This window comes from Dreissena polymorpha, chromosome 3 (genome assembly GCF_020536995.1).
Source record: "Dreissena polymorpha isolate Duluth1 chromosome 3, UMN_Dpol_1.0, whole genome shotgun sequence".
NCBI classification, from domain to species: Eukaryota; Metazoa; Mollusca; class Bivalvia; order Myida; family Dreissenidae; genus Dreissena; species Dreissena polymorpha.
Window position 1 is genome coordinate 127,868,067 of NC_068357.1, and position 9,403 is coordinate 127,877,469.

A 9,403-nucleotide genomic window follows, 5' to 3' on the forward strand; every position below is an offset into this window, starting at 1 on the left:
AACTATCAATAGGCCACAGTGGGTTTGTCATCCACGTCCGTTCTAGGTAGTCAAAGTATCTGTCCGTCGCGTCAGTGTCCGATTTCGTCCGTAATGTGTCGAAAGCAGGTCGAATGTCCTCCACGAGTAGTAGCGGCAGTGCAAATGTCTTTCTGAGGAGTGCATACACGTTACAGCGCTCGTTGTATGCAGTCTGAAAATATATAAATTATTATACATTATATGTTTACATACAGTATATATGATATATGTGACAATATGCATACTAATTACACTGTTCATTTCAGAAATACGCGACTCATTTCATAAATACATGGAAATAAACACATGGAGTTATAAATACAATATATACAATATACCTGCAATCCGAATTCTTGAACCTTCCGAAAGAGGGCCTGTCCAAAGTAAAAAGCGCAGCCTTGGATATCAGGTTGGGGAAACACGGCTCTTATGGCCTGCCACAGTCCAGCCTCGTAATCCACCCCAAACGACTTAACCTCGGTTGACGGCAGATGTTGTAGGATAGCGGATAACACCTGAAAACCTAAGTAGTAGAGGTGAAAAAAGGCACTTATGTAATACACCGGACATGTTTAATATAAGACAATATGTAGGATAGAGGATTACACCTGAGAACCAAAGTAGAAGAAATGAAAAAAAGGCGCTTAAGTAATACACCGGACATGTTTATTATAAAAGTATTGCTGGTCATTTACATACCTTTTTGTAATCTTTTCGCTTTTTCCCTGACATCAGGACGAAGCACAGCGGAAATTGCTTCATACAGTCGCCAGCTCTGATGAATGCGTGGACAGATAACATCTGTTTGAACGGTGCCCGGACCACTTTGAATGTACCATCCAGGTACCATGTCTTCGCACAGGACAGTAAGGTTAGTTGATCATCAGTGGCGAACAGGATGTGCCGTCTCTCCTTTACCGTTATCGTCTCCCTGTAGAAATTTTCGCCAAGTGCTCTTTGTAGGTATTCTTCATCGATCTATTAAAAGACAATAAATGGTATAATAATACATGTTTATGATACTATCAAATCATAACATATATAAAGAAATCAGAAAATAACAATCAACAGTTACTTTGGCAAATTTTAACGATCCCAATTATGAATATGAATTTGTATCAAAATATGCTGAAAAAACACAAATTATTTAAGAACAAAGACGATGATGGCGTAACATTTCATGAAATCTAGCTAGAAAAATTTTACGCGTCATGCCGACAGAGAAAAGCTTTTTCGTAAATATTTTCCTATATCAACCTTCATATTCGTGTTTTAACAATTCTAAAGATCCCAATAAAGCATAACACTTACGTCAAATTCAAGTGAAGTCGGATCTTGCGGTCTAATGCCCTTTCTTGCGCGACTACACAGCATGCTCAAAGCCGCCTGTGAACATCGCGCAGCTTCAGGCTGGTCGTCGGTTGGTGGCAGTTGCTGGTAGACGTGCCTAATTACATTCGTTGTTGTTTCAAAGACATCGGCAAAAGCGCATTTTTTCAACTGCAAGTAAAGTAAAAATCATTTTAAATATCTGCAAATATATCCTTAACGATGTTTATATGTGAACATGGGAAAAGCTTATTCGTATGCATATCTGTATGTATCAAGTTTTAAGAAGTTCATTCTTGTTTTCAAAAATAAGTGTCAAGAGCGTGCATAGCCGCCGCTGTAAAACATGATAAAATATACAATTTCTACTTATTTATATTCATTTGCATGTATTTCTTTATTGACTTATTCTTACTCTGTTCAACCTTAATTTAAATATACGTATTATTTGCATTTACCTCTGCCTTCTGCTGAATAGAACTTGCAAGACCTGGCTTGGATGGATGTGCTCGATTGACATAGGAGTGAAGACGTTGCCGGACTGCTTAACCAACGCTGTGCATGCCATGGACTTCCCGCGCACACTACATCGCCAAACTGCGTCACCAGATTTGAGTTCTCTCTTTACCACATACGAATATCCGTCGGATGACGCAAGCTTCGGCTTTGATCGCTGTGTTCCGCTACCGACAATCTTGTGACTGGAGCAGTGGGTACGATGTCCGTCACTGTGGCTTCATGTAGCGACTGCTCCATTTCTTCCGAAGGGACTTCACGTTCCGGTCGTGTGATGTCGAACGCGTGGTCAACTTCCATTTCCTCTTCAAGGAGTGACATGGCTGACGTTTCTGTTGATTCCATGGTGGTGTTTGTCGAATCCGGTATCAAGGATTAGTATCTCGTCCATCAGATCACCATTCTCATCGGTGTTGTTGTGCCGACAGCGCATACACACAAATTGTAGATTCCGATTTTCGGCAACAGCGGCGTCGTATTGCTCATCTGTGATCCCTGAAATTATATACTTAAATATTTATAAACTGTATAACGTATTTGTTTCAAAGTTTGTTCATATATATATATATATTACATATAGGTAAACAATGCTGCGCTGCAAATACAGAGTACAAAGTTTATTCAATCTCTGATATACATAGACTATAATATAAGCATAGATAACAAGAGAAAAACAGTTTTATACACTTTTATATATATTAGTAAACAATGCTGCGCTGCAAATACAGAGTGCAAAGTTGACACACGAAAATACTACAACGCAAAAAAATAATTTATCTTCGATTGTACGTTTTAGAAATACTTACCACTGTTTCCACATTTTATGTGATCCCCCCGTGAACAGTTGTCACATGTTACCGCTCTGGAGTTTTGGTACACCCGTCGTAGACAAAACAAACAATGAGGCGCAGGCATGGTGTTAGTCGAATTATCAATTTAAAATAATGGTATACTATAATCATGTATACATCTTTAAATACTAAACTCCGCAGTGGCACGTATTACTCAATTAAAGTTATAACCATTAAAGTAATTAAACATCCAGATTGAGAAAGAAATAGCCCTCAGTAATGACACATTACAAATCTTTGAACAAAAATGGAATCGGATTAAATTCTCATAATGTTTTGTCCACTTATATACATTTCACTCTAATGTTAGTTTATCTCTCTAAAATAGTTTTGTTAATTTTTTTATTTTTATTTTTCAATCTGACAAGATCATTGTGAATATACAACAAAACACACAAGTCCAGTATGCTTTCTTCCGACTTTATACAACTCATCATTTTTCATAACTATTCCTCTGTTGTTCTTTTTTTTCTCTTTAAAAAAAAATAAATATATATATATATATATATATAATATATTAGCATACCTTGTATAACATGTCTGAACTTTATTGCTTTGTACAATCACTATGTTGTATGATCATATACATGTTAAATAAAAAATCATTATTAAAAAAAAATTAAAGCAATTAAACAAATCGTGGAATTAATTGATTTATCACAAACGGTTTCTTGTTTATTTGAAACCATTGCAAATTTTCCGCGATAACTGTTCACACCTACAAATTAAAAGAACCGCCATTTACTTCGCATTTAATGTTTATTTGAAACCATTGAAAACTTTCCGCGCTAATTGTTCACACCAAAATTTAAAAGAAACGCCATTTGATTAGCATTTTAAAGTAAAGTTTGTGTGAAAAACACAAAAGGACTTATACGCAGTTTTATAATATGAAAAAAGATTTTTAAAACGTGTGTTGTGCATTCAGATCAACAGGTAATAAATAGGTAGATTTAAGATTATAATGGTAATTTTAAAATTATAAATAAAAAATTATCTTACAGATGAATTGTGTCCGTGAGACAAATGTGCCGATATCCAATAGTCTTGCTTTATTATAATATTGTCACCGAACAAAGATGTAAAAAAAACATCATAAAATAAAAATTATTACTTTTCAGAATATGCCTGCAATAGACGTATATAACGTCAGGTATAAGGCAAAAAAACGCTGAACGATAGTAATCAAACAATGCCGGACCTAAAATTCATATTATAAATTGATTTCATTTATATTACCATATATCATATAACATTTTATTTTGATAGGGCGAGTCGTTATATATGGGGGGCGAGTCGTTATACATGTGGGGCGAGTACATTAAAAAGTGGGGCGAGTCTTAAGGGGGCGAGTCGTTACATTACCACCATTGACCTAGTAACCTGAAAATCAATAGGGGTCATCTGCCAGTCATGATCAATGTACCTATGAAGTTTCATGATCCTAGGCGTAAGCACTCTTGAGTTATCATCCGGAAACTATTATACTATTTCGAGGCACTGTGACCTTGACCTTTGACCTAGTGACCTGAAAATCAATAGGGATCATCTGCCAGTCATGATCAATGTACCTATGGAATTTCATGATCCTAGGCCTAGGCATTCTTGAGTTATAATCCGGAAACCATTTTACTATTTTGAGTCACTGTGACCTTGACCTTTGACTTAGTGACCAGAAAACCAATAGGGGCCATCTGCCATTCATGATCAATGTACCTATGATGTTTCATGATCCTAGGCCAAAGCGTTCTTGAGTTATCATCCAGAAACCATCTGGTGGACGGACCGACATGAGCAAAACAATATACCCCCTCTTCTTCGAAGGGGGCATACAAATTTAATATTTGAATGCAGAAAATAAAACACAAAAAGCTCTTATCTCTCCAATATAAATTAAATGTAGGGGACAACAAAAGAGAAAATAGTACAAAAGTACCTTATTTGCTATATAAAATAGCAATTTTAACAAAAATTAAGGAAAATACAAAGGTACATTATTGGCTATAATGAACAAGATGGCAATATTAAGAAAATCTACAATAATACCAAGGAGTCGGTATTACCCCGGAGCGGGCTAAGTAAGGGTTTTGCAAGATATAAGACACTGCACCGTGCACTCCAGTCTTTTGTGACTCTTCGCGTTTGAAGGGGAAAGGGTGGGGTGTCTAAGGCGAAGGGAGGGGGTGCAATGCAGCCAGCAAACCCGGGTTACTGCACGGCCTCGTCCCTTCTTTTAATAAAAACTGCCATAAAATATGGTTGTATTAAGAAACTGCGAAATGTAAATGGCGAACTAGCGTTACACTAAATTAAAAAATGTGTTAAAATAAAGAATAGCAGGTCAATGCCATTGGCCTGATTTAGAAAGGGCGGTGGAACAATAAGCCCATTAAAACCTAAAACAAAGTTGTGTCAAAGTGACACAAATCCAACACAATTACAATAGGATTATGTCAGATTTGTGTAAAGATTACACGGTTTAAAAGAATCAATTTTGATATATCAAAATCATGTCAAGCTTTATTTCATTGTCGAGTGTGGTCTACAAAGTTTAATTACTCATACATGGATACAAAATAATAAATAACTACATGTACTTGATAAGTTTAAGTTGATAAAGATTTATTCTTAGTAAACCAACTTTTTTAAGAGTTTGATAGAGATCGCCAGCTGTTTGTGTTTTTGACAGTTTGTCATATTTATCGGTTTGAGTAAATAAATGGTCAGTGAATCGTACATTTCAGGGCTCGACATTATCTTCTGAAGCCAGTTGTCGGGTCGCACCAGGGACCAAAATTTAACATGACCTGACCCAAAAACATCTTGTCCTGACCATTATATTTTATTTTGCTCAGTACTTCGCATAATAATGAAATTGCGTTTTGTGTTAGGTGTTGCATGCTTAGTAACGACAAAAGTATACGCTTTTCCATTCTTTTTTTACGTACCGGTTAAGTTCAATCGTCCCCACTCATGAAATAAAATGATAAGCTACCCTGGTCCATATAAACGTACTTCCAGAGCCTTTGATGATTTTTGCTATGGCGGCATTGGGTTATACAGCTGAGAGTTGAATTATTGCAACAAATGCTACCCTAACCAACAAATATCCAGACATAGAATCAGCCATAATTAACACTGTTGGCCATATATTTGAAATGATGGTCATCAAAATATGCATTGTCACTTTAAATATGTGCCAACACTATTATTCATATAATCATTAATTCAATTTATTAAAACAAAACTCACTTCTTATGTTGCTCTATGGATTCAATCATACGGACAATGATGTTAGCAAGTTCTTCCATCCTCGGATGTTTGGTGCACATTCTCCTAACATTCAGCAACAACGAATTAAGGGTCAGGAGAAATTCGTTCAAAACATTCCTACTTCGATCACCAAGTAGAATTCTACCGCATGATAAAATAATTTCTATAGCTCTCTGAACGAATTGCGCCGCCATTTTCTTCGAATATAGCATTTACTGCGGGGTCAACATTTTTTTTTCAAATTATTTTACTTAATAAAATCTACTTAATTCTTGTACCTCTTGGGGACTGGAATGGCCATGTCGGTGTCAAAAGTGATGGTTTTGGCGACGTACACGGTGGTCGAGGCTTTGGTGTCCGCAACAAGGAGGGAGAGAGAGTATTAGAATTTGCTCTAGCCAACGATCTGGTTGTAGGTAACACCTGGTTTGTAAAAAGGGAGAGCCATCTTGTCACCCACTGCTCGAGAAATCTTAAAACGCAGATTGACTATATCCTCTACCCAAAGAGGTATCGCAGAGCAATCACCGATGTGAAGGTAATTCCAATTGAGGATTGTGTCCAACAACATAATCTTCTTGTTTGTGATATCACTATTTTCATCCCCAAAGTCAACAAACGTAAATCCACCCCTCGCATTCGCACATTGAAGCTGAGGGATAAGGCTGTGGCAGACAAGTTCCGTGATGCCTTCACTGAAAAAGTCGTTACTGGCGATGTCGACCTTGCCAATACTGTTGAAGAGGTTTGGATGAGGATAAAGAATCCCCTGCTTGAAACAGCAAGAGAAGTTTTGCGGTTTCTCCAAAAACCACCAGTGGAAGAGGGAAACCTGGTGGTGGGACAAGGATGTTGAAGTTGCGGTGAAGTTGAAGCGAACCCGCTACAAAACATTCAAAGCACTGGATAAAGCTGGCCGTATCATTGAGGCTAACGTCGCCAAAGCTGCCTATTGCGAGGCTAAACGTGCTTCAAAGCAAGCTGTCTGGTAAGCCAAGTCCAAGTCTGAGAAAGAGAAATTCGCGAACCTCTCTCCATACGATGGAGGCATCTTCAAGCTGGCCAAGCAAATGGACAGGACAAACCAAGATGTTGTTGGTGAGAAATGTGTTCGAAATGATGCGGGTGAACTGTCCCTCAGTGATGATGAGAAAATGAAAGCCTGGGTGGAACACTATTCAAAGCTACTAAACGTTGAGTTTGAGTGGCCTAGTGAGCTACTTCCTGAAGTTGCTCCTGTGGAAGGGCATCCTCCACTAGTCACAGTAGAACAAATTCGCAAAGCCCTCTGCAAGGTGAAATGCGGCAAAGCCGCTGGACCGTCAGGTGTGATTGCCGAGATGTTGAAAGCAGCTGGTGAAGAGGGAACAGAAATGCTGACTGAGGTCGTTTTCAGCAATGGTGTGATCCCCAAGGACTGGGTGGAGAGCCACATCCTTAACCTTTACAAAGGTAAATGAGAGGCTCTAGACAGAGGGAATTACCGTGGGTTAAAGCTTACGGACCAGACGATGAAACTGATAGAGCGTGTACTTGACACCCACATACGCGAGATGGTCGATATCGATGGTATGCAGTTTGGTTTTGTTCCTGGTAGAGGTACGACTGATGCAATCTTCATCATACGCCAGCTACAGGAAAAATACAATGCAGCAAACAAGCCACTGTATATTGCCTTCGTCGACCTTGAGAAAGCATTTGATAGAGTTCCAAGAAAGGTCCTCTGGTGGGCTCTGATGAGTCTAGGGGTTGAGGAATGGGCAGTTCGTGTCATACAGGGTATGTACACAGGCGCCAGGTGCCGTGTGCGTGTCAACGGACAATATAGCGAGGAATTTGGAGTCGAAGTAGGGGTGCATCAGGGTTCTGTTCTTTGTCCCCTGCTTTTCATCCTTGTGCTTGAGGCTCTGTCGAGGGAATTTCGCGCCGGGGTTCCATGGGAGCTGCTCTACGCTGATGATCTTGCTGTGATCGCGGACTCATTGGAGGAGTGTCTCTCCAGATTGAAAGGTTGGAAGGATGGAATGGAAAGCAAGGGGCTGAGGGTCAAAATTAAGAAGACAAAGCTCTTGATCACCGGCCCTGGACTGAATCTTCTGCGCGATGCGGGAGCATATTCCTGTGCGGTATGTAGGTGTGGAGTGGGAGTGAACTCGATTGAGTGTACCCAGTGCAAACTGTGGGTGCACAAAAAGTGCAGTGGCATCAAGGGAAGAATCACCAGCAACCCGGACTACGTTTTCCCGAGATGCATGGACCAGGCACGCCCAATTGATGGAAGACATGTTACCCAGGTGGTCATTGATGGCTCACAGCTTGATGTTGAGGCCAGCTTCTGCTATCTGGGTGACACGCTATGTGCTGGGGGAGGCTGCGAACTTGCCATCATCACCCGATGCTGCATTGCCTGGAGAAAGTTTAAGAAGCTCCTACCAATACTGACGTCGAAACAAGTTTCCCTTAAAATCCGTGGCACCGTGTTCAATGCTTGTGTCCGTTCTGCTATGTTACATGGTAGTGAAGCGTGGGCACCATCCGCTTCTGATCTACAACGACTTCGTAGAAACGACAGAGCAATGGCCCGCTGGATCTGCGGCATCAAACCTGACGACGGAGTCCACACTGACATGCTGTATGGCAAACTAGGGATACCAGAAGTCACTGCATCACTGAGAGCCAGACGCCTGAGGTGGTATGGGCATGTCGAGCGTGCCACCTCTTGCATCAATTTAATCTCGAAGATGGCCATTCCTGGTGCTAGAGGTAGAGGGAGACCAAGAAAATCATGGTCTGACTGTATTAAGGATGACCTGCACACCTGTGGAATGGGAGACACTGACCCACAGAACAGAGGAGCGTGGAAATCAGGGGTTAGACGCTCTAGCCGCCTGCTGCCTACCCCAACTACTGGGACTAATCCCGCAGCAGATGACAAATAAAAATCAGGATCAAGTCAAGTCAAAATCATTAAAGGACAAAAACATATGAACAAACACATGAATAAGCTTATCAACTATCTTTATTCTTCCGTATAGATTTTTTTAAATTTATTGTTAAATATTTAATTATTTTCTTTAAAAAATCTCGGTCTGTTGCGGCAAAAATGATTGGTTGAAAAATGACCCAAACAAATAAATGTAACAGCAGGCATAAAAATATACCAACAGTCATAATTTGTCCACATATCAAATGGATACTCTATGAAAACAAAGAAATAATTTCAATTATAAGTTTCTGGAGATACAAATCAGAATTAGAATAACCTTCAAAGTCAAGATTTACCTTTTCTTATTTGCAGAGTTCATTTATCACTTTTAATCATTTTCAGGCTTTATGTATTATGTATACCCTGTTGGCGTATCTGTACTTTTGACCCAAAGGGTACGTCATACCTAGGTACTTAATTACCCTCC

At 39.4% G+C, this 9,403-nt stretch overlaps 2 protein-coding genes across 2 annotated transcripts; both read left to right on the forward strand.

The window, feature by feature from the left end:
- The first annotated feature begins 2,185 nt into the window (after positions 1-2,185).
- LOC127872585 (uncharacterized) lies at positions 2,186-7,450 on the forward strand. The gene is made up of 3 exons (XM_052415911.1): positions 2,186-2,244; positions 6,306-6,735; positions 7,049-7,450. Exons 1-3 carry the CDS (start codon positions 2,186-2,188, stop codon positions 7,448-7,450), a joined length of 891 nt encoding a protein of 296 aa, XP_052271871.1.
- A 51-nt stretch (positions 7,451-7,501) lies between these two features.
- On the forward strand, positions 7,502-8,929 carry LOC127872586 (uncharacterized). The gene has a single exon (XM_052415912.1). The coding sequence runs from the start codon at positions 7,502-7,504 to the stop codon at positions 8,927-8,929; it is 1,428 nt and encodes a 475-aa protein (XP_052271872.1).
- The last annotated feature ends 474 nt before the right edge of the window (positions 8,930-9,403 follow it).

Coding starts and splice junctions, on each gene's coding strand:
- LOC127872585 (XM_052415911.1), top strand. CDS start 2,186: ATGGCTGACGTTTCTGTTGATTCCATGGTGGTGTTTGTCGAATCCGGT. Junction 2,245..6,305: donor GAATCCGGTATCAAGGATTA/GTATCTCGTCCA, acceptor CGGTGTCAAAAG/TGATGGTTTTGGCGACGTAC. Junction 6,736..7,048: donor TTGCCAATACTGTTGAAGAG/GTTTGGATGAGG, acceptor GGCATCTTCAAG/CTGGCCAAGCAAATGGACAG.
- LOC127872586 (XM_052415912.1), top strand. CDS start 7,502: ATGAAACTGATAGAGCGTGTACTTGACACCCACATACGCGAGATGGTC.